We start from the raw sequence: 25,215 nt of genomic DNA, 5'->3' as shown, positions 1-25,215 counted from the left end.
GGAGCGGGGCTGGGCCAGAAAAGCACTTGGCTTGTCTGGGCACTGGCAGTGCCCATCAGAACCACCCATCAGCTGCACTAGGAAGCATCCTAGCAGGATTCCTCATCACTTCATTTATCATCCCTACAGAAACCCCTCCAACAACCCCTGGTTCTGACAGCCCCAGGCATTGCTTTAGCCAAGGAAATCTCAAAAATAGCCCAAACACTCATCCTCACGAAACAAACCCCTCTCTTGTCCACATCCTAGGGTACTTTAACCCCTTAATCCACCGCCTGAGCATAACTACCTTCCTCAACGGAGGACAAAAGCACGGTGGCGCTGCCGAGTCGCAAAGGAAGGACACGGACCGAGCCCTGCTCCACACCATCCGCGGGCACAGCCAAGCTCGAAACGGCCCTGCTCTCACAGCAGCTGGGTCAGGACAAAAAGATTTCACCAATCCACCCCTTCCAAAAGCACACCCTTCTTCGCACCACACTCAAAGAGCAGCACAAACTCCTCTGCCCCAACAAAGCTTTTTGCTCTCTCAGAGTCTGGTCACAGCCTTGAAAACATCTGGCAAAGCCAGAGCTCACTGAGAAAGCTCTTAATGCCTACAACTTCAGTTGCACCCATTGATTTACCAGGTCACACCCTGCTATCAGCACTTTCCTTCTCAGCTCTAGGTACCATCCTGAGCCTTCAGGATCCAAACAGAATGGCACCAGGGACTGCTCACACACTGAAGGTCTCAGGACAAAAAGGTCAGCAGAAGCATCTGGGTCTGATGGCACACTTCTCATCCAGCAGGGGCCAGGGCTTGGCCAGATAAAATATCCTACAACCAGGCCTATTCATGTCAGTTGTGCAGATTTTCTTAAAATGATACATTTCTTGCAGATAACTACACAAGGTTAGGTGAAAGTTTCTAAAGCAGCTGGTTTGGTGTGAAACAGCTGGCAGAAGTGTCTCAACCATCTATTTTTAGGTAAATAATACTGATGGTGTCAGTCACATAATGCCCAGGTTGTAAGTCAGCTCTGGCTGAGGTCTGAGCATCAGCACATCTGAGTCACTTGGTTTGTTCTGCCTGGAAAACTAGAGATTGAAGGGGAGATCTCATTGAGGTCTTCAGTATCCTCTTGAGGGGCAGGTACTGATCTCCTCACTCTCATGACCAGTAACAGGGCCTGAGGGACTGGCTGGAGCTGTGTCAGGCAGGATTAGCTCAGGGATCAGGAGAAGGTTCTTACCCAAAGGCTGCTCAGGCACTGAACAGGCTCCCAGGGCTGTGTCACAGTACCAAGCCTGTCAGTATTAAAGAAGTGTTTGGACAAGCCAAGCACAGGGGGGATTCCTGGGGTGTCTCTACATGGCCAGGAGTTGGACTTGATGCTGCTGATGGGTCCTTCAACTCAGGATATTCTGATTCTATGAGCACTGAATGATTATCTCCAACTGGTTTGCACTGGCACTCAGAGCTTGTCTCTAATTGCTTCCAATTTATTTCTGCAGTCACCCCCAGGGCGTTGACAGACTGATCAAACACAAAGGTTTGAGGAAAATGTCCCTTTTTAGGGGACAGTGTCCAGGGTCAGGCTCCATGGGGCCCTGAGCAACCTGATTTAGTGAGTGGCATCCCTTCCTATGGGAGGGATGTGGGAACCATCTGATCTTGAAGGACCCTTCCAACCCACCCCCTTCTGGAGTTCCATGATTACTCTGTGGGTCACTCAGAACAGCTGAACTCCACCAAATACTGAAAAACTTGGCCTGCATTTTAAAAACAGATTCCTCAAAATACCTATGAGACTTTAAAATGGAGAAACCTCAGGAAAGAAATCAACCACTTCTTCAAAATACCTGTATTTATTACACCAAAACTCAAAGTCCAAGCAGTTCACATATTTCTTTTCCTTCTAGGTCGTCCCAAATGTGACAACAACAAGACAAAAATGTATGTATGTATCCAAACAAAACCACAAAATCAAATACAAATCAAAATCAATAAAGGTATGTTCGTACAAAACTGACATGGTACTTAAATGCAACAGAAGTGGCATACACAGATTACCAGGTACAAAAAGACAGATGCAAAAATAAAAGCTAGCATTTCATGTTTCTTGTGCCTGATGAAATGCAGAACATCTCACTAGCAGTAACATGGAGGGAATACAACACAGCAGTGTTAACTCAGATTGCAGCTCTTATTTACAGAATTTAGATGGTAACATTGCAGAATATCCTTTCTTTCATGAAGAAAAAGTATTTTTTATTTTTCATTAAAAATACCTTATAAAAGCTGGATATTATCAACCGTTACGGGAGAGCACTGCTGCTGTCAGTGGCTATCAGAATTCACAGCTTGATTAGTTAATTGCTATTCTACAGTTCAGGCTACACCTGCAGTGATTGTTTCAGTCAGTTCTGGGAGGCAGTGCCTCCTCTCTTACCTGATCACCTTCCCCAAGGCCCTTCATGGGCTTTCCACATCCAGTGCTAATGCTGACTGCAGCATTAACACAGCAGGACAGAAATAAGACAACCAAAGGGGATTTTCTATTCTTCAGATTTTTTTAATTTTGCCTTTTTTCCACTTGAGGAAGCTTTGGCTTTGGCTGTTTTAGTTTGCTTTGCAGTTTCAGCAGGTTTCTTTTTCAACGTTTGCCTTCTGGAACGCACCAGGTCCTCACGTCCCAGCTCAATCATTTTTGCTTCCCATGATTTCATTTCATTCTCATACCGAACCTTATCATCCTGAGCAAGCTGCAAGTATGGCTGAAAGAAAAGCAGGTACCAACAAGTTACAGAAGGGGCTTTTTCTGGAAAACTGCCACACACAAAGCTGACTTAGAACACCTGTGCAGTGAACAGCCCAGGTATTTGCTTTCTACCCCAGCTAAAGGAAAAAAATAACCAAAAAAATCAAACTTGCAGAAAAATACAAAGCTTTAGCACTAAATTGCAGTTATCTCAGCAGCTGGCCATTCCCAAAGAATAAATTTATTCAGTACTACTACCAACAGTTAAGGCTTTTTTATTTGAGCACTAGTTTGAGACAGCTAGACTAAGTGAGGCACAGGAATAGATATTGCTGTGGAATTATTTCAAGGTTTAGTTTAGATTTCAGTAAAGCATCCCTTCACTTCTTATTTGCTCATCTACAGGTTCATAGTTCAATACACTCAGAAAGCTGGCAGAAAATGATCCCCCAGACAACCAAAATTAATAAATTACCCTGTGCACATCACTTGTGGATTTCTGTTACTTTCCCTTGTAAGAAGTCTTTCCATGAGCAGCAAATTCTTATGCTGATGTTCATATTATATATAGAGATATTATATATATTTATAAAGATATTATAGATGATTATAAAAAAATCAAATTGTTGCATATTATTCCACTTTCTTTTCTAGGTGTTACTTAACATCCACTTTAAGGCATACCAAACTTCCATCCTATCCCACTGACTCATATTTCAACAACACTATGAATTAAATGGTCACTACTGGAATAGAGGTAATGGCAATCTTTTTTCAAGATGCATAAAGATCTTGGAGTATTTTCCTCAGTATTATAATTTGAGCAACTGAGTTCAAGATTTTGCATGAATATATAAATTTTGACTCAAGTTTTTAATTTTGATGAGATCAGAGCCTCATTCAAATCCTCTGACCTACCTGCTTTTGGGCAGCAGACATTTTTTTCCATGTATCAAACAGTTTCTTCAGCTTTGCCTAGGGGATACAGAACATGCAATATATGAGTAATTTTAGGAGTAGACTGACTTCAGAGAGCTCCAGATGAATACTGCATGAGTGAAAGTCAAGCATAAACCAATGCAAAAAAGCCCAAAAGCTTGCTTCCCCTTATTTACCCTTTTAATCTAAATAAATAATAAACTACAGAGTTCAAATCAAGCTTCTGGGCATCATCTGAGCCACAGTTACAGTGCAGGCCTCAGCTGACTGGAGAAACCTCCTTGTACATGGAAAACTGAAGAACAAACTCTGTCCACCATCCTGACTTACTGACTAAATGTGCAGGGTAAGGAGCACAGGAGGCACTCCAGTGCTAGAATCCACCAGGGTAACTTAAACCACCCCAAAGCACAGCTCAGTGCACAACTTGTGAGTTTGCTGAGGAACTCTTGTATTTCCATGACACCAGCTGAACTATAGGAGGTACAACAAACTGCCACAACAGGAGCACACTGCCACAGCTCTTTGAAAAACTCTATTTCTACATCAAAACACAGGAAAGAATAATTCTCTCCTTACAAAAGCAACAGATAAAAGTCTGTAACATTGAGGTGGAAAAAATAGCACAAATGTTCTAAGTCTGTATACCCACACAGCATTTTTTATACAGGCCATGCTAGCAGCACAGCCAGATGGCCACAGCTTAAAAAAAAAAATAACTAAGCAATGCAGCATCCAGATAGTGAACTACTGAATAGTATCTCTGAAAATGACAGAATCTAAACTACATTTTTCTGAATACAATGGGTATATTTTAGAAAAAGAATCTTTCCTGGCTTACCACAGGTGAATTTCCCTCACTTTCTTGAAAATTTTCTGACAGGAAGATGTTAAAGGCGCTACGAGCTCTTTTAGGTTTTCCAAGCAGATTCAATTCCTTTAAAAACAACAAGAGAAGTTATTCCATCTACCAAGCATGCATTTGTTCCAAAACTAAACTCAGTATTTATCTTTATATTTTATGCAAAAATCAAACACAAATTCTTTCTTTGGTGTCTTATTCTGTAAACAGAACTGTATGTCAAGATGCTCTTAGTGCTTTTCAAGACTAATGTTAAACTACAAAAAGCTAACAACTTGAGTTTTCAACAAGTTGTTGAAAAAGCATTTAAAACTGATTCTTACTTGAGCTAAGTCTTCCAGAAACCAGAGTGCTACTAAATTCAACTCTGCAAGGAAGTCACGATGACAGATTTTCTGTTATTGTTCAGTAAGGCTCCAGTTTCTGGAGTGAAACGCTGCCTGTGTGCAGAGAAGAGGGCACACACTGACCTTGGGAGGTGACAAGGTTGGGGAGAACTTGTTTCTGCCATCAGAATGCTTTGCCTACAGGGATGATGGCTAGAGAATGAAGTACAGCAAGCTAGAGATGAAATTACACTTGTTTTCTCCAGTACTAACATTCCCACTGGAGCCAAGGTGCTCTAAGTTAACATTTGCTTTGGTATTAGATATGCCAACTGAATTCCTTGTGGTGCCATCCTCTAAAAATCATCAGCAAAATCATGAAGATTACAAATTCCATTTAAGAAGGGGTCTTTTAAACCAAACTTCTTGTGCTTTTGCCAATTAGGGCAATGTCACGGTTAATTCACAGAAATAAATAAGCAATACATAACCCCTTTGACCTTTGCAGACAAACCATAATACTGTACTGTTGCAGATGGTTCTGTCTCTAAGGATTATACATAAATCAGCCAAAAAGGAAAAGGGAAGATGGTGCCTATGAATGTGCTAGTAAAGGACACAAACAGATGTCACAGCAGCAGCTACACAGTGGCAGAGCCCAAAAAAGCAAGGACAAAAGGCTACTCCAAACAGCTGCTACCTTGTAGGGCCTAATGAGGTAACAGATACAAGGTGTTTGTGAAAAGCCATTTCTGGATGTCTTCCCACCTGAAGAAAGTGCTGCTGGTCCCAATGTCTTTTAGTGCCTATCCTTTCTCTGGTAGCTCTGGAAATAGGGAGAAAAAAGGCATAGAGAAGCTACCTCCAAGCACAAAGATCCCTGTTAGTTCTTGCTCTTCAAGCATGGCAAAGCCACTAAACTAGCTGCTGACACCAATAATTATTTTAGCCCATGGCATTTTGGGGGGGTTTAGGTATGTTTTGTGTTTTTTTCTATTCTGAGTTGCTTTTGTCTTTCTAAAACATGCTTTGCTTTGTATACTAGACAAACACTTCAGACTCCTTGAGAGAAAAGAAAGCTGAACTTCAAAATACTTACTCTTTTTGCCCTGATTGATCTTCTCCTTGCCAGCTGTTTTCTCCTTTCCTCTTTCAGAGCTGCAGCCTGGGCTGGGGTCAGTTGTGCTTTGTAAGCAGCCAGCTGCTCCCCATATCTCTTCCAGTCTGTCTTCCTTGCTTCCTCATAAACCTACAGCACAACCCACAGCAGCCTTAAACTTCAGCTAGATGCTTTCAGTCACAAGCACCTGATCATTAGACAAGCTAACACTTCTAATCTGTGAATAGAAAAATTACAGACTGAAAATTTGCACCAGAACATCAGATTTTCATGTTTGATTCCCTGTTCCACATTTCAGAGAAGGGAAAGGTACACAGAGTGAGAAGTCCAAAAGGGAGAGCACCTCAAGTCTACTAAATATCTCCTTTAGGAAATGGAATTCAGTTTCCTGACTGCTAACTGCAGTCAAGGAAGAACAATCATTACTTTGCTACAAATGGCATTTAAATCCAGCAGCAAGTCCTAGAGTTGCTTTACCTTATCCCTTCAAACTGCCACTCAGAGAAAATTTCATTACTTATGACTTAATTTGATCTATGACTCTTAAAGAAATTTACATGAAGCAAAAGAAGTTTGGTCCTTTCATCAGAAATAAGTGAGGTTTCACCTGCCATATACATGAGATCAGAACAACTTTACAAAACTTGCACTGTACATGTCAGGCAATATTGCCATTCAAAAAGGAGAAAGAATTGGTTTGCAGCCCCACAGCCACATGGAGTGAGAGCTGTGTCATTTCTCTGGCAACAGATTCACCATACACCAACAGGTGTTGGTGTATGGTGATTCTGGTGGCCAGGGGGCACAGGGATGGCCCTGTGGAGAGCCTGATGGAGCCAAGGCCAGCCAGCTCCAAGTGGCACCAGCTACTGGCCACCAGGGACAGTGGATCTTTATGCACTGGTGCTTTTTCAAGCTCTTTAAAAACAAACCAACCAACCAAAAAACCCCACCAGACTGAATAAAAAAACCACAAGACACCAAACAAATAAAACTCCACCCCCTATAGAGTTCAAAGTTCTCAGGGAAACAGAACCTTACCTGTTTCTGTGATGCTGGTAACTCCTTCCATGCACTTGCCAATTTTTTAACTAGTTCTGTGTTGCTGGCCTCTGTAGGTGAAAAGAGAAAGGCCAGAAATCAAGATCAACATTGTATCTTTAATAAGCTCCTTCAACTTTTCCCAAGGAGAGCTTAGGAAAAGGTATCATCTTCCTGTACAAATACATTTTTATCTTTCATAAAACTAACTCACTGTGGCAGTTAAAGGGCACTGCAATATTTGGTAGATGGGGAAGAGCCACTGCTCACCTGAACACAACATGCAGTAATAAAGTGAAGCACCATTTCCAGGCAGCTATTGCTACTCTACAACAATTTCACATTTTTTGCCTTTTGAGCTGGATACTTTTCTGTACACTGCAAGATGGTCTGAATTTGGAGGTGGGAGCAGCAAAGAAAGCAAAAGTAAAATTTCCAGTTCTATATAAGAGTGTGAACTCTTGAACTGGTGAGCTAAACAGGGCATCAAATGGTTTTCCCTACTTAAATCTTCCTCAGGATTTGCCCAATATGAACATAGCTCCTTAAACATTTTAACTTTCAACACTATTTCCAAACCAGCTTATCTTTCTATTCTGGCAAGAGTCACTGCATTGCCTGTAAGTGAAGCTTTTGATAGTAAATCAAACATATTCACATGAAAACGTTTTCCTCTAAATACCTTTAGTTCTTCTTCTATATACAGTGATGCAATCCAGTACCTACAATTTTTCAATTCCTAAGTCTCAAAATAAAATCACACACAGGGCTCACAGTATCATCAGAAATGTACTTCAAATACTTCAATAGAATCCGAAAATAACTGAGAATCATAAATCATTGTTACAATGTTACATTGTTACAATGCCTACAACCTAGGCGAGGTATTTCACTGAGTATTTTTAAAGTTACATGCTCATGTTGATTATTTTGCCTTATGAAGCACGTGCAGGCAACGAGCATGACCGTGCTGGGTTGACCCGGGGAGTGGCTCGGACAAACACACGGGCGGGGTGTTTGAGACCAGCACTTCAGCTCGTTCCCAAAGCTCGGGTTTGCAAAGGAACAGCAACTTTGGGGACGAGCTAAAGCTGCTCGGGCTGCTCCGGCTCACCCGCTCGGGGGCGGCCGTAGCAGAGCCCCGGCTCCCACCAGCGCCAAGCGCGGGCCCGCCGCCCCTCCATTCTCGTACCTGGGTTCTTTTCCTTGAATGCCGGCCGGTTGTCCATCACGAAACGAAAATAGGCGGTGAGGGGCCGCTTCGGGCGCGGATTCGAGCTGGTCCCCCGCGACAGGCAGCGCTCCGCCGCGCCACCGGGCCGGCACAGGACGGCAGCGCCGAGGAGGGTCCCGGTGCCCCGCTCTCGCAGCGCCGCTCCCGCCCCGCAGCGGAGGAGCCGCCGCCCGCCCGCGGCCGCGACCAGGCCCAGGCCCAGGCCCAGGCCCGCGGCGCGGCCCAGCAAGGCCGCTGCCGCCGCCATGCCGGCCCGCCGCGCATGCGCGCCAGCGCGCGGCACCCTGGGACGGCGGCGTCAGGGGCGGCCCTCACGCGGTGACAGCGGCGCGGGGTGACACTGGCACAAGGTGACACCGGCACAAGGTCACCGCTCCACGAGGTGAGCCTCGCCACAAGGTGACCCCGCGGCCCCGAAGGTTCTGCACCGCAGGCGCGTTCGCTGTGGGCGCCCTCAGGAGCAGGTACAGCAGAACGGTAATGGAGATCAGAAACAAACTGGGAACCAAGTAACTCGGTCTGTTCATGAGCTGTGGCCAAAACAAACCGCACTGGTTCCTTTGCTATGGCGAGCTGCTGTGTCTGAAACAGCAGCAGCCTCTGCTCCGACAAGTTTGTTTCTTTTTTCCCCTTCCTTTTCCCATCGTGGTAAACAGCACAGAATAAAGTAAACTTCCCAGCCTTGGAAACAGAATTTGTATCAAAAGCATTAACCGAGGAGTGGAAGTGTTTCCCTCCACAGATTGAACCCAGACACTTCATAGCATCACTAAAGTTTTAAAGAATGTATTTATCATTTCATTCTGATAATTTCAGAAGCAGAAAGGCTGAACTGCTAGGAGCAGCATAAGAATCTAAGACTTAGCTTCACACCTCTAAACCAGCATGATGATAACACAAATCCCTTTTTTAATATTTACATATGGTTAGTATGTCCTACACATGGGTGTTGATTGGTTTTCAGTCCTCCTGCTGGCTTCACACTGTGGTGGAAAGTCACTGATGCACGGCACAAAGCAGAAACATTACCAGGTAAAGTATAAATGTTTTCAAACCATCCCTAACACAAACTGATAAACCAAGTCAAACTTCTGATTTCACACAGTTCTATTCAGATAGCCCAAAAATTTAAATAACTTCTAGTACAAAAAGATTGCTATTTTACCTAGAAAAAATAAAAACTGAACACAATCTGATGGTCAGTTTTCTACAATCATTTAAACAGGAAGTATAAATGATATCTTTGCCTTCCTAGCTACATTGCCCTAGTTTAAATATAATGAAGCACTCAGTAACAAAACCAAATCCATTCATTCAGCTTGCAAAATGCAGTGAACAAGGATATTTTAAGATTATTTGAACCAATCTCAATCAAGCTGCTGTTTCATATGTCACCATTACATCACAGATAAAACTGGCCAAAAATGACATTTTCCCATATGTGACCAACCTAAGGTGAGTAAATCAGGAAACACAAAGTTAATATCCCACTGGTAGGAATAAAAGCTCCTACTGTGCATGCTTACCACCCATACCCCACATTCCAGTTTGATGCATATTCCAAAAAAAACAATAAAAAAACCCCAAATCAACTATATCTGTCGTGCTAAAAATGTGTTTTATGATGACAAATTTCCCAACTGAAAGTAATTTTTCTTTCATGTGCAAGATACAGAGAAAAACATTTTGTCATCTTTTTTTATTTTCAAGTAACCAAGAAGAATGAAAGGTAGGAAATCAATTGTTTTTCTGCTTTTGATCTATGTTTTAAGAACAGATTACCCCTCTCAGCACTATTGGTTTTCCACATGCATAGTCCGAAGCAACTGAAGTGCAAGTTAATGGGAAAGTTACTTTCAAGAGTGAGGAGACAAGTGTGAGTTTACTGGAACATTCTGATATTGCAAATACACCACCCTTAACAGACCCTTGTGATTATCTCCTCCATAGGTGAATATTGGTGTTGCATGGCATGAACCTATTTGAAATCCTCTTTCCAACCATGGGAAAGGCTAGAACTAGCATCAAAATTAACTCAGAGCCCAGTTCTAATTGGTACATGATGCAAGGCTTTATTGGACATTCTGCCTACAAGACACACAAACACTACTGGCAGTTCTGTTAGAATGGTGGAAGAAGTACTTTAAGGATATGCATGAGTTAAGATTTAAAAACACATAGCCAAGGAAAGTAGAAAATGTATTTTATTTATATGGAAAAGGCTACATCTGGATTTGTAAAAGGTCTGTGATAGTATCATGTTGCCCACACGTCACAAATCAGTTGTGAATAGCAACAAAATAGTTACATATCTTTCTACATACCAGTGCAATTAGTTCACATTGCAATAAAATTAAGTCAAGTATGCAACAGAATCAAAACCAAGTGTTTCTCCATAATCAGCATACAAAGATTTACAGTGCAAAGATCATTGCAGGTTTTAACAAGTCTGCAGTCAGTCTTCAGAATATTTAATGGGTGAGATACTCCAATTATTTTCACTATTAGCAGTTGTATCTTGTCAATACTGTGCACAAGCAAGTCTAAACTGAAATGACTTACATTGTAAATAAAATAGTCTATACAGTAAAAAAATACAAATTATATAAGAGAGCTAACAAAAAGAAACTTGAACACACTTATGAAACAGACAACATACTTCAATGACACACATACAGTATTCATCACATGAAAACAGCTACTTTTTCCAGCAAAAATAATTTCATTGATTTACAACTGAATTATAGATCTTGTAGTCTGAAGATGCAGGTGTCCAACTCTTAAAAACTATAATAAATGTCTTCTGCAAAGCATACAAAGAGGATAAATATTCTTACCAAAGTCATAAGGTTATTTTTGGAAGTTTGTTCTCTCTTGCTCCAGAAACACACTTACTTGGGTGAAAAAAAATTCAAGGAGTGTCACATTGAAACCATAAACTGTGCTCCATTTCCTTCTAATTTTGAAAAAAACTAGAATTTACAGTACTCTGTGGTATATGAAAATGTCTTCAAAAGTTTACATTGCATATTTCTGAGTCCATTCTCTTGCATGTCTGTTGTATCTGTACGTGCAGAAAGAAGGCATCACAGTGAAGAGCTGTTAGTGATACACTGACAATGGCCATGTAAACTTAATACAGCTGGTACTGAGCTTTGCACCTCTGAGCAGTCAAAGAACACCAAAACAGTCTAAAAGCCACAAAGCACACACCCACTGCACATTCAGTTTCTAAAGTTATGCACCACAGCTGTCAGACTCAAACCCAACTTCACAGGTTTGCATTAAATTGTGCATCCTTCATTTGTATTTCATAACTGGTTCCCTTATTTGCACCTTCACAGGAACTGGATGTCAATTACTCCTAAAGGCATATGCTATTAAGAGTCTGACAAAGTTTACACATTTTAGTTCCACAAAATTCAGTATAATTAACTGGGATTTTATTCTCCGTTCTGCACTGCCAGCTGCATTTCAGAACTTGAAAAGAAAGTTTTCTGAAAAGCATTTTTTGCTAGGTTTTAAGTCTTGGGTCTTTTCCCAAGCTGATTATTTTATAATTCCATAATCCCTAGGGTAAATGTCCTTAGAGAGATGATAGCTTCCACTCTGGTCTTTACATTTGCTACATTCTACTCTTCAGACTGGATTCACTTTCTTGAGTCAACCAGAGAAAAATACTGACAAGTTTTTAACTCTTAAGATCAGTATAGCAACCCATTTAAAAACTGGTTTTCTTCTAAAGAATGTGCTACCATATAAATCTTTGGATTTTAACTTATAATAAAACACTCAGAAAATAAATAACTAACTTAATAAATAAATAACTTAATTATTTAAAAATAAATTTATTTAAAAATAAATAATTAACTTAAAATAAAATACTCACATCTTTCATTTTCTAAATCCAAGGTAAAAAAACTTTAATAGGTGATCATTTTAAGAAGATAAAGCTACAGTCAAGACCACGTATTTTCTCACTTTGCCTAGCAATGATTAAATTTTGAGATTTGTAGACAGAAAACCATCCCTTATTTTCAGTTCCTTCACAAACAGGAGGCACAACAGAAATCACCAATAAGCAGGTGGAAAAAAAGTTGAGCCAGAAATGGGGAGAAGCTGATGCAGAACCTCCTCAACCTGAACACTATCTACCTTGCAGAATGAGCTACAGCAGTCAGGCCCTTCAGAAGTTACATGATTTGTCTATCCAGACATTGAACTGAGAGAAAAAGGCCATTTTAATCATTCTTAGTCTGGGCAGAGAAATACTAGAGCACAGATGTCCATGCAACTTCTGCATCACTCCTTTGCTGTCTACTGCTCAAGGTAAAAGCAATTCTCAGATCTGCCTGAATCTGTGACTCTGCAGGCACTGCAGGAAGTCTGCAATGGCTCAGCACTGGAAAACAGGTACCAAATAACTCAGTCAGTTAAACAGAAGCTCAAAAATTCTTCTGTACAGGTTTTACAACCAGAGGATTGCAGTAATGACAACTCATATTTGGGAAAGTAATTTTTCATGCAATAAATCTGTTACACAAAATCATGTAATTAAGTAAAAAAAAAATTAGTTGCCAACAGCTGTGTATGCCTACAGTTTTCTACTTGCCATGGCTATTCCCAATATTTAAAGAGCTAATCCTGTAAAAATCTAGGAAGAGAGTACTGCTAAAATTAATATTGAAGGTGCTCAGCAGCCAGCCATCTGCAAGTACCACACACACAGTTATGTATGTTATACTCACTTTTCCTTGTCTGACTTGTAGATCTGTGCAATATCTGGTACTAAAGGATCATCTGGATTAGGATCACAAAGTAAGGAGCATATGGACAATAAAACTAAATAAAAGAGACACTAGATTAAAAAAGTTAGTTTGCTTTATTTCTACAATTCTTTAACATATTCCAGTATACTGAAGGAGGTGGTAGGAGGGCATAGGAAAAGAATGCATAGTATCAAGCTGTCATTTAACAGCTCTGTCCAGAAATGTTTATACAGCATTATTTTTCTAGGGCTTAAGTAAACACCTGGTACAAGCCCAGGGAATTTGCAGCCATGAACCTGCACCTTTTGTAATGATCTCTCTCCCACATCCTAGCTTAGGAACATTACCTACCCAACTACAGACTACAGTTACATGTAGATACTGCTCAACACTAAGCTTTCCACCTGCAGCTAACTAATTATTAATCTTACATTGCCATGCAGTACTCTGTTTGTGCATATCCTTTCCCACTTCTGTGCTGACAGTTATTCTCTCAGTCATAAGAACACTTTACCTAAGTGGGACTTCCATTTTGGGAAATACTTGATCAGCATTAAATACAGGCATTCACTTATAATTTCATATAATTTCCTGGTATTGAACCAAGGAGGTTTGATTCTTTTGCCTGACATTTTCAGGCCATACTTTTCAGGCAATTTTTGTTTTTATAGTTGGAACTAATATGCATACAAGAGTACACTTAAATAATTCTAAATACGTTGTGAAAGGGAACTTCATGAGAATCAAGAAGTAGAAGAATCAACAAGAATCAACTGTAGAATACCTTTTTTGCTCCCTGCTTTATCTTGTTACCCAAGAGCCCACACCTATTTTCAGGAGTAGAAAGTTCAGCCACTTCAATACTGACTTATTTTAAGTGCCAGTAATATCAGAAAATCATGTTAGACTACATGGTCACACAGATGGTCAGAGGTGCTATAATATGCTGTAAACTTTTGATTCAGTCAAACAAAGACTAGAAAGGAGAAACTTCCATGAGTCACTGAGCTAATTTCCAGTTTATGAAATAAATAATATCTGAACATGAGACCTGCTCCACTTTATTACCAAAGAAGTGCTCAGCAAGAGAAGAGATAGGAAAATGCTGAAGATCTAAAAATTTTACAGGTTTTCAGTTGTAGATGCCAGCTGTTAAACCTAAGTGCCAGTTTTCATTTGCTTAATAACTAGAAGCAAGATACTTTTTGCATAGCTATAAAACAACTAATTTATGTGGGAAAAAATGATACCTATTACACATAAGAGTAATTAATGTCTTCAGCAATCAGCTGAGGAAACAGAATATTAGACTTAGATTATATATGGCTTGTGAGGTTACTGCACAGGCCTGTAAACAAGAGAAGTTGTTTTTCCAAGGTACAGCAACTGGACCTGCACAGGGCAATTTCCATTGGACAAAGCCCCACAGTTTGTTCTGTGCCTGTACACCCAGTGCAGTGACACTGGCACCCAGCTCAGAGAGCTCCCAAGCACAGGAGATGTGATCTGGCTTCTTGACCTTTTCAGTCACATGAGGGATTTCTGTAATGTGACTAAGTGTGCCTTAGCAATGTGAAGATGGGTGAGAAGAAATAACAGCACCCACATTTTAAGCAGCTTTTTAAGTGACACAAAATGCCTGCAGCAAAAGAACTGCTAAACCGTTAACTCAGTGTTCCAGAAATCTACAGGGTGCAAGTTTTGAGAAAGCTTAACTACAGGAGAGAATATTTTAATAAAACTTTTACTGATGACTGTGAAAGGAGCTGCATTTTGAAATATTCATCTTACAAAGGACTGCAAACCAGAACAAATTATCTCATTTTTAAAGGAAATGTAATTAAGACCTTAGTCCACACAAAGATGCTCAGGCAGCCTGAAGAGTCATCAACAGGCAATCGTGTAAGCTCACACAACCTCAGTATCAGGGTTTCACATTTACTCCCAAGTTGTGATTTTCAAGCCCTGCTCATCAGTTTCTCCTCTGTTCAGCATGCACAGTCAGCTGTCATATTTCAGGCTAAATGTACATTATTATCTTACCCAACTTGGTTTAGAATATTTCTTTGTGCATGCATTTTTTTGTAACGAACTCCCAATAAACTGCACAAGATCTTGGATCATAACCAGAACTCCAATGGAATTTGCCTCTTCTGAAACATGCAGGATAAGTTTGTTCCCACTGTTTACCTTTAAGACAGTGCAATAATACACAACAAAGTGCCATGGCAGTGTATGCAGCTTCACACATGCATTATCAAATCAGTGAGTTTACCTTTAGAAACAGTCAGAGCTGGTGACCATTGTGATCTCAAGATATCAAGACAAATACTCCCATTACTGTTTATGTTTGGGTGATATATTTTTGTTGTAAAAGCAATCTGTAATAAAAAATAAATAAAAACCAAATAATATCAGATTAGGGTTATTACATTTGGAATCCTTAACATCATCCCTTCCTTTCTAGTTGTATCAGATCTGCCAACACAATTTTTTTACAGTCTTATCTGCATCCATGAAGAACATGTATACTATGGCTCACCTTTCTGGTTTAACTTTCCAAATTAAGCCTTTGACCAAAAAGGACTTAAGTCCTTAAAAGAAAGGACTTACCTTTGGTGGTTTGAAAGGATAGTCTGTTGGAAAGTGTACTGTGAGAAAAAATACTCCCCCTTGATATGCACTATCAGGCTGAGGAAAAAACAAAACAGATAAAACAGATTAATATATTTCAGCTGGTTTGGAGCTTCCCTTCTTCTAAAGAAAATCCATTTTTCCCCAGTACATAGCCCACTATGGGCCATGAACTGGGGAGGCACAGAGGGAACTGAACCCTCCCCAGTGTGGCTTCTGCTGCAGCAGCACAGCAGTTACTGAGCACTGCCCTTGTGGGGAGAAAAGAGAGGGAGTCAATGGCTTTGCTGCACTGAAGGGAGCACAGAAACCACAGCAGGTCCTCCAAACCCTGTCCCTGTGCAGGACCACAGCTGCCCTGATCTTCCTCCATTCTTCAGCTACAAACACACTTACCCTAACAAGTGGTTTCTCTTTGCTGATGCAAAGAGTGGGATTTTCCAATAGAATTCAGTTCATCGTGATGATATCAGGGAGTTTTAAAACACACAACATCTTTGTGACCTGCACAAATCTGTGCATTTTGTTAGACAACATGTGCACGGGTTTACATCCAGGTTGTACACTATCAAATAAAATAAGCTCCATCTAAAAGCCCTCTGCAACTCCACTCTTGTTTGCAGTTACCAAATTTAATATTAGAATTCACCCACTCTTCCTCCTTTCAGATGGATGAATCTTCCAGGTTGATCATCTATGAAAAGCAAGCTCTTTGTTTTGTAGCCCGTATCACCAACTCAGACACCACAGCTGACTAATTAAACACCTCTAACTCCATGAAGAGCAGGGATTTTTGAGGAATTACAGAAAGCAACTGGTACCAGACTAATAAGAACATCAGTGTCACCCTAAAGTTTTAACTATTCACAGCCCAGCTGAAAGTGGCTGCTGTGTTCACAGAAACCCAAATGAATCCTTCTGTAGCAAAAAGAGAAGCAAGGTCTTACATTTTAAGGGCCATGATTCTTATACTTACAGGTCCCATAATAGTTGCTTGCCAGTGAAACACTGAAAGGCAAAAAAAGATACAATAATTAGAGATTTTCTGAGCCTTTCCAGAACTGAAATGGACTGGATGTTCTAGGAAGAGCTTACAGTCATCTCCAACCGGGCCAGCAGAACAGTGGGCTGGGGGATCTCGCTGCAGATCACTTAGCTCCTGCAAGAAACACAGAAATATTGCAAAGACATGAAAATCCATACCACTTGGCAGCATCCCTTCAAAAGTGCGAACACAAACCAATTTTATTAAATCCATGGGCAGTTTTTGTGGTGTTTTGATAAAACAGTCAACACTTGAAATGTTCATTGAAACTGAAAAAGCTTTTTTGCCAGACAGCCTGCAGCTAACACTGTGCTAGAAATTAATATCTGAAAGAATTTAAGAGTTGCAACCAAGTTCACAGGAAGTTCAATATACTTGAAGGAGACAAAATAAAGAAGAAAGGTTTCTTGATTAGTCTGTAAACTCACAGTTTAATTTAGTTAGGTGCTAATCTGATCATTCCCTTACCTTTTGATTTTATAAAAGTTTCTGTATTGTTCTAGTCTGTGGACATCAGCTGAGCTAAACTGACTCATAAAATGTTTGCAGCTTGCCTGGAGATGATGTATGAACATAATATAAAAGGTCCTAACTAAAGTGGAAACTAAAGAAAAAAATATTAGCCCTACACCTTATTTACCTTGATTCAATTCCCTGCATGCTTGCTTTTTTTTTTTTGAATGACTACTAAAAACCTCCCAAGTTGAAACTTAAGCACTCAGAGGAGCTTTTGGTGGTCAACTAATTTATTTCTCTTGCTGGAGTCCACACAGTCCCAAATAATTTAAAATTATGTGATTTCACAAAGCCAGTGCTGTTTTTCATCTGATTTATCATCACTATTTCAAACAAGACAGGCAGTAATGTTAGTTCATCTTCCTCATTTAATTCAATGTATTCCCTTTTGATGTCTGAACTATCACTGTACTAGGGAAAGCTTTTTCCAGTTCTAGGCTGATAGAAACTGTGCTGTAGGAACTTTAATGACTACATGCAAGTACCTCCTTTGAAATAAGTTCAAGGGTGTGTGTTTGTAAGTAACTCAATTCCTTACTCAAAACATGCCCATTTAAGTCAATAGACATAAGCAGGTCTGTGAGTTTACCTTAAGGAGTAACACCAGAAATGTTTCTACTCAAAATAAATCAGTCAAGGCAGCTACTTACAAAATCAAGGTTTAAATAAGAGCTAAGTTTAATTCCAGTGTAGAATCGGTGTACTTAGTGTGATCAGGCCTTACATATAATTTGAAGGGTTAAAAATCTGCACTTCTCAACTGCTGTGATGTCTTTTTCCATTTATGACATCCAATAAATATTTCAAGTCAATTTACCATGGAGCTGACACCTAAATTCAGCCAGACTTACAGCTCCACTCTTGGCCTTGAAATCAAGGAAAAGCACTGCACCATTTCGTACTACTGCTCTCAAGTCACTCCTCACAATCTCGTGATTTCAAGCAAGACAGACACTTTTTCCTATACTGAAATAGCTGACATTACTGCACTTTAACTTTATTCTGTTGGTGACACTGAATGCTAATCCAGAAAGGACACTCTGGGCTAGACTTTAACTAATAAAAGCACTTTAGAAATGCAGTTCCTATTTTAATCAGAGGATTCAAATTTCGTTAAGGAGTGATTCAGAGAACCAGCTATTTATGCAAAGGCATTGCCAGTACACACGGGGAGTCAACAAATCTCAAATTTCCAGCAGTCCCCAAACATGACCAGCAGCAGAGCTGTTACAGGCACCGTCTTCTCCAACTTGCAACTCAAGATCTAACCTAGCAAAAGAAGATTAAGTCTTGTACACACACTAAAACAACCCAACCAAAACCAAACAGCTGCACTACAGCACCAAAACAGAGAACTCACACTAGCAATCGTGCATTTTGCAACAGTCTTTATTGACTACTAAATTCAAGGCAGTAACTGGAAAAATACATTGCATATACTTCAGAGACTTTCTGAAAAGTTTAAGCTAACATTCCATATGCATATAGGAACCACCAGGCAACCACTCAGAGTCACAGGTCTGTAACAGTGCTTTTGTTGCTACATGTGTTCCCCAAGATCTTTACATACCCCCAAACCACACAAATTTGCTTTCTTTCAGATCTACACATGTACTTAAGAATTAACAGAAATGGGGAATGTTCCTTGGGTATACACTTCAATTTGTTCAGGCTAAAAAGGCACTGACATCTGTTCATGATTAGAAAAAAACCCAGCAAATATTTTTCATCAGACATTGATGAGACCCACAACTATAAACTCTTGTAATTAATATTTCCTAACAACAACGAGGAAAAGGTTCTCTTCAAACAATTTCAGCAAATGAGAGCAATGTTCACAAATATATTCTGAGAGCTTCTGCACTTACAAAACATAAAGCCAGATCAAACCTCAAAATCAGCAGAGCAAATTCAAGCTGCATTTAGCATCCATATGTGAAGCTAGTGTGGTTTAAAAATACAAGTGGTAACATGATCCAACAGTATGAACAGTTTGAATCTTTATATACAGAAATTCAGATCAAGCTGTGATAAAAAGGAAGAACTATTCAGATTTACATTGTTGATTATGCTGTTTAAGCTTTAGGTTCAAAGCAAAATTATCTGGAGAGCTCTAAGATTTAGGTTCAAGCTTTCCTATACCTTTAGAAATGGGGCAAGGAGATACTCAGATGTCCCTGAGTCAGACTGACCTGCCAGGGCCCAGAATTGAACACTGCAGAACAGAAATGAAGATCCTCTAAATACATGTAGAAACATTTCTTCCTGACTGCAAATATTCATCAAAGAATGAGAATACAAGAATTCTTTATACAAAACACAGATGCTCTTTAGAAGAAGGCCAAACCTTGGCTTTGTTAAGGGACAAGGCTGAAGATTCTCAAAGTTTAACATGCTGAAGCCTCATCAAGAAGCACAAGCATGTGAGGCACTACAGTCAACACCAGAGATTGCCCTGTAGTTTAAAGTTAATTTTAAGTTAAGCAGCTTTGTCCAAGCTTTATGGATTATTAGCATGAGGCTGCATGAGGCAGGTCTGGTCACTCCAAGGGTCTGCATGAATACTTTTAGTCACTGGTACAGAAAGTGCAAGATGCACATATGCTGACAAACAGGATCTACAGCTCAAAGCAGATTCATTTCAAAAGACAGTCACCACTATAAAATACAGTGTACACTGGTGCAACGTCTTTCATGAGAATACACAAACCCACGACTCTGCCTGCAAGAGATGCATCAGAAGGATGAGTTATTTCAAACACTGGGGAATGTGACAGCATAAAAGCACCTCTCAAGAGCTCCAACACATGCCAGCATGAATGTGCACAGAGAAAAATACCTCAGCTGGGGACAGTGTAGGAATAAATCCTCTAATCCTCTCATAAAAAGCATTTCAGGGTAGAATAGAATACTAATGGTTAACATACTACTGGAGCCTCCAAATTATCTTCCCTAGCAACTACACTCCTGAATAGCCCTGTAGACAGCATGAAGGAAAAATTCAACAGCTTACAGTTTAACAGCTGTAAAAAACAGGCTGTGGTAAGTTATAAACACTGCAGACATTTCTGAATGTGCAGACTAATGCCCATGGTCAATGAATAATACAGGATGTATTTCATAAAAGTATGAAGTTGAAGACTGCATGGCCAATTTAACACTTACATGCTTGATTAGCATCCATTTCTCCCCAAAAGCTATTGGAACAACATTGTAAAGGAGATTTTGGTGATAAGGAAATGAATGTTTTCAGCATAGAAGTCCTAAACATGTCCTTTTTTTTCAGTCTAAAAAAAATTCAGAAAAAAAGACTGCAGATTATCTGAAGACCAAAATAAACTGCCGGCAGCATCACTAAAAGCTATTTTCATTCTCCATACACCACAAAACCACAACCTTTCTCCACACTATTATTTAAAATATAGATTTATACTTGTCAGTTGTGTTCTTAATTTCTTGCACAAAATGCACTGTAGACCACAGATTTATTTCCTACCAATTCTGTGCATACACTGCTGCTTGGAACCATTTGTCATAAAACTCCACAGTGATCATACTTAAGACTAGTTAAAGAATTCTCTGGTTCTTCACAAATTTGGTAAATATAAAGCACATGTTTACAATAAGATTTATTGCTATAATGGTTAGTCAGTAATAAATATTCTATTTCCATAAATTGTTATAATGCTAAAAAAATATTGCTAAAATATGTACTATCTCAGCTGAGGACTTGAAAGTAAATGCAACATTTTATGTTAGAGCCAAAAAAGTTTCCTTGTTATGTCAATTACCATCTAAAGGCTGCAGGTTTAAAGTCAAACTCTAAACCACAAATATCAACAATTTTTATTTGAGTCAATTTACAGTAATAAAGTTATTTTCAACATAACTTTAAGTTACTATGTCCTGTTAGCCCATGCATATATGAAACCCATCCTGAGCCACAGAGACATATTTCATTGTTCATTGAAACCATTCCATGTCTGAATGCTTCTATTCCTACTGAGCTGGAGGAGAAAACCAACCAAGCATTTATGTATCAATAAGATAAGAACAGCAGCTATTCTTAAAGCAGTGTTCAAATCTATCTCCTCCTTCCTGGGTTCAAAATGTCTTCTAAAATCTGTTGAAGTGGTGAACAAAAGTATGTACAAGACAGCTGAGCATTAACAAGCACTTCAACCTCCCACTAACACTGGGGGAGCACCCAGGTACAGGACTTGTGATTAAAACAGGTACAGGACTTATGATTAAAACAATCTCAGCTGCAATATGGAACTACCAGGATGGCAAACTCTGCAAATTAGATATGTGAACAAAGAATTTGGAACAGGAACCCCAGGAAAATGGTTCTGCATAAGACAGATGGGGAGAACTGAGACCTACAGAACCTGACAGCCTGAATTACTTTCCACCTTTCACAAAAGGCCTGGTATCTCACTTTTCCAGAGGTGGCAAGGATAAAGGCTTCTTTGCACAATATTTCTTCTCACCTAAAAAACCTACACTATTTATTTCGCTTTGATCATTTGCAACATCTGGAAGTTACACTGCCCACAAAGATGTGTTGCTCTTTCACTGCCCCAAGGAACATCACAGACAGAGTAACTGAACTTTTCTGACAGTGTAGAAACTCAGTGCCTCTCTCCTACAATGGCAAACAAAGCACTCACAAGGCAAACACACACAGGTTCCTCAGCTTGTGATGAGTAAGAATCCTCCAGCCTCAAACTCTCTGAGGAACTGTGAGTTTGTCATGGACACTGCTGGCAGCTGGCTGCATGTCCTCCCTGTTCCTCCACCTGCAGCACCAGGATCAGATACCTCCATGTGCAGTGAGCAGCTTCTTCACTGCTTACTCAGCTGCCATTTTTAAGAAAGCTTCCAAGCACAGTCTGTTTTTCTGTGACTGGGGTACAGTCTTGGAATTCCTCATGCTGTCCTCCTTTGAGGAGCCCCTCAAAAACAGTCAGCCAAAGGCAGGATGCAATGACACAGATCCCAGGGGCAATATAACTTAGAAATCAGTCCTAACCAGGATGACAAAAAAATATGCTTACTGACAGGTTGACATATTATAGCTTTGCTTCCTTCAAAGGTGTTGTCACACTGAATGCTCAAATTATCAAAATTACTGTGAACAAACACTCAAACTTGACACCAAAATCCCTTAGCTTCGTTTAAGCACAATTCTGAAGCACCCTAAACCCACAGAAGTTTAACTCCAGACAGTATGTCTAGACTGATGAGCTCCCAAGCAATGCCACTGTGTTTGCTGACAGTGTTTTGTTGTCCAAAGAATTCCTCTAGGCACTCTGAAACCACAGCACTTCCTCTGCTTCAGATCTTATCCCTTCCTATCCTTCAGATACAACACAAATATCAACCTTTACAGCCAGTCTGAAACACCAGGAAATTAATCAAGATAAACATACCAACATACAAATACATTTCATCTACCATTAAACTTCCATCTCCATGATTTTTGGGGAAAATTTTATGAATTACATCAAAACAATTTGTCTTTTCAAACTTCTCTGCTTCATTTTAACTTTCCATTTGAAACAAACTTATTTCCTTGCCATTCCCTCTCCTCTTCTACTTCTTCAGAGACAGACTGCTAGCCAAATCCCTCTAGTAGAATTTTTTCTTCTCCTGGAAAGGCAGAAGAGAGTGATGAGGGTAGTTAATGGAAAAAAAAAAGAAAACCAGCAGTAGTCATTTCTGCAGCAAACTAGAAGCAAGGGGTAACTAGTTCTGAATTTAACCTCAACTCTTCTTGGAGGTCCTTACCCAATATCTCTTCATGCTTCAGGTGGAAGTTATTGTAAAACCAGGAAATCTCATAGCACCTCGCAGTTAGCAGGCTGGAAAGCATCACTTTGTTTTGAAAGAGTAGAAACACAATTTAATAAGGCTAACAGAATGAAAGATACTTAGATAAAAAGTCTAACCATAATTTCACATCTATCAGAAGTTCTTAAATGCCACATTAAAGAGAATTGTGGCTTTCCAGTATGTATGAACGTCTCTAAAGCAGAAAGAAAGTTATGCAGGGAACATGATAAAAGTATGAAGGCTAATTCTATTCTAGCAGGACTTATTTGGAAAGCCCCAAACCGTCATTACATCTCAAAAATACTAGATTACCCGACTCTCCCCTTTGTCTGTTTATCTTAGCAGAAAGAAGCTGGACAAGAACTGGAAAGAGATGGTATTCAGAACAATCCTTTTCTTGAAACTAGGGTAAAGAGATGTTCAAGAAGATGTGCGAAATTAAAGTGGCAACAAGAGGCAAACCATTTGTATAATATGTAGAAGCAAGAAAAAGTTATTGCTAAAGTAAACCACTGTAGTAATTTGATATATTGGTCGAATGGAACATTCATGACAAACGTGATTGAAGGAACAAAATCGTCCTGTTATTGCACTGTGTGTAAAGGTATAAGCCTTGCAGTATGAGACCGGTAAGCAGTATGCACTTTCTGGTAGAAATCCATCCAAAGCTGGTATCTACCGTAGGGTATCCCAAATCTGCCCACTGTGGGGTTAATCGGTCACTACAGAATCCTATTTCTGCAATACCAATGGCTTCCGATAGCAAAAGGGAATCCTGCACGAGAAATAATCGCACCGTCACGTAACCAGGATAGCTCCGATGCCGCCCTAAACATGGCACAGCAACAGCAGCCAAGCACGGCGGATTCTGTTCCGCGGCCAAAGCCCGAACCTCCGCTGCCCTCCGGTGCGACAGCCGGTCCGTTCGGTACAGCGACCGGCTCAGCCTCGCCAAACAAAAGGAAACCGGCAATTCACAACTCGGACCAGGCCATTTAAACACATCAGCCCAAAACACCACAACTGGGATACGCTCAAAGGTCACACCAAGAACTATGCTGACAACACTTCTCAATCCTGCCCCGAGCACGGCGCGGAGCAGCCGAGCACAAGGGCAGAGACCGATGCTGTCCCTGCGCCCTGCTGAAGGCTCCCCACAGCACCGCGGCTTTCCCCGCTCCCGCACCGCCCGCAGCACCGCGGCTGCTCCGCTGAACGCCCTAAAGCACCGACTGGGGCTGCGGGGCCTTCCAGGAGGCAGAGTCCCGAACCCGTGAGGCGGCCGGCGAGAGGAGAGCCCCCCTTGCCCGTCCCACACCCACTCTGCTTCCCCGGCTGCCGGCGAGGCAAGGACGAGTCCTGGCAGAGAAAGCGCGCGGCAGCGGCTGCCCCGACACCTCTGCTGAGCCCGCTCCGGCCGCCGCCTCAACCCCGGCAACAAGGGGACAGCCCCAGCCACTACCCGAGAGCAGGGGGACCTTTCCGCCCCCTCCCACGGCTCGGCCCCACTCACTTTTTGTATCCGCTTCAGCGCCATGGGAACGCGCGGCGGAAGCGCGAAGCAGGCGGCGGGAGCGCGGGGCGGGAGCGCGGCCGGGGCGGGGCAGGCGGCGGGAGCGCGCGCCGTGGAAGCGGGAGGGGTAGGGGCGCAATGGCCGTGCCCTTTGTGTCCTCCTGCGCATGCGGAGCCGCCGCCGCGCGCGGGGCTCGCCGGGAAGCGTAGTCCGCGCGGCTGCGGAAGTCTCGGCCGGGCCCCTCAGGGTGTGCGGGGCCGAGTGAGGAACTGCGAGTGTCAGTGTCTAGTGAACACGGGGCTGAGGAAGAGGAAAGTGACCGTGTGAAGCTTCAGAACTGCATACAGGAAAAGGTGTGTCACATTCATGATGGTGTGTGAGAGAAGCAGTAGGCGTGGGGGTTGAAAAGTCTGTTGAACAGGTTATAGAATCATTAAAGTTGAAAGAGACCTCTAAGATCGAGTCAGTGCCGAAAAATCATGCAGAGCCCACTGGGGCACACACACACACAGGGTTTTCTGTGTCAAGGTTTGGAGGAGATAGCCCCTTTTATCCTGAAGTCCTGGCTCCACCTCTTCCTTTCTCCATGGGCTGAGGTACTAGGAAGGTACAGCTTTCCCGAACAGCCTAGCA

General features: G+C 41.2%; 2 protein-coding genes across 3 annotated transcripts; both read right to left on the bottom strand.

Moving 5' to 3' along the window:
• Window positions 1-1,832: 1,832 nt before the first annotated feature.
• TFAM (transcription factor A, mitochondrial) lies at window positions 1,833-8,556 on the bottom strand. The gene is made up of 6 exons (XM_005488074.2): window positions 8,225-8,556; window positions 7,033-7,103; window positions 5,971-6,120; window positions 4,525-4,620; window positions 3,663-3,719; window positions 1,833-2,760 (listed from the first exon to the last, which is right to left on the bottom strand). Exons 1-6 carry the CDS (start codon window positions 8,511-8,513, stop codon window positions 2,542-2,544), a joined length of 882 nt encoding a protein of 293 aa, XP_005488131.2. The 5' UTR covers window positions 8,514-8,556; the 3' UTR covers window positions 1,833-2,541.
• A 1,896-nt stretch (window positions 8,557-10,452) lies between these two features.
• Window positions 10,453-24,738, bottom strand: UBE2D1 (ubiquitin conjugating enzyme E2 D1). 2 transcript variants are annotated; one of them, XM_005488066.4, is made up of 7 exons: window positions 24,582-24,738; window positions 16,765-16,828; window positions 16,646-16,677; window positions 15,649-15,726; window positions 15,311-15,416; window positions 13,015-13,108; window positions 10,453-11,330 (listed from the first exon to the last, which is right to left on the bottom strand). In XM_005488066.4, the coding sequence occupies exons 1-7, from the start codon at window positions 24,603-24,605 to the stop codon at window positions 11,285-11,287; spliced, it is 444 nt and encodes a 147-aa protein (XP_005488123.1). In that variant the 5' UTR covers window positions 24,606-24,738; the 3' UTR covers window positions 10,453-11,284. The 2 variants fall into 2 exon arrangements, with proteins under 2 accessions (XP_005488123.1, XP_074400665.1); XM_074544564.1 differs by lacking the exon at window positions 24,582-24,738 and adding an exon at window positions 24,391-24,428.
• Window positions 24,739-25,215: the final 477 nt, after the last annotated feature.

Source organism: Zonotrichia albicollis, chromosome 7, assembly GCF_047830755.1.
Source record: "Zonotrichia albicollis isolate bZonAlb1 chromosome 7, bZonAlb1.hap1, whole genome shotgun sequence".
In the NCBI taxonomy this organism is placed as follows: Eukaryota; Metazoa; Chordata; class Aves; order Passeriformes; family Passerellidae; genus Zonotrichia; species Zonotrichia albicollis.
This window is presented reverse-complemented; position numbering and strand designations above follow the sequence as displayed.

Excerpts from the sequence above, each read along its gene's own strand:
- TFAM (XM_005488074.2), bottom strand. The coding sequence starts at position 8,513 with ATGGCGGCGGCAGCGGCCTTGCTGGGCCGCGCCGCGGGCCTGGGCCTG. Across the intron at positions 7,104-8,224 it reads ATTCAAGGAAAAGAACCCAG|AGGCCAGCAACACAGAACTA; the intron begins GTACGAGAATGG and ends TTTCACCTACAG. Across the intron at positions 2,761-3,662 it reads TGTCTGCTGCCCAAAAGCAG|CCATACTTGCAGCTTGCTCA; the intron begins GTAGGTCAGAGG and ends CTTTTCTTTCAG.
- UBE2D1 (XM_005488066.4), bottom strand. The coding sequence starts at position 24,605 with ATGGCGCTGAAGCGGATACAAAAA. Across the intron at positions 16,829-24,581 it reads CGCTGAAGCGGATACAAAAA|GAGCTAAGTGATCTGCAGCG; the intron begins GTGAGTGGGGCC and ends TGTTTCTTGCAG. Across the intron at positions 15,417-15,648 it reads ATCCTTTCAAACCACCAAAG|ATTGCTTTTACAACAAAAAT; the intron begins GTAAGTCCTTTC and ends TTTTTATTACAG.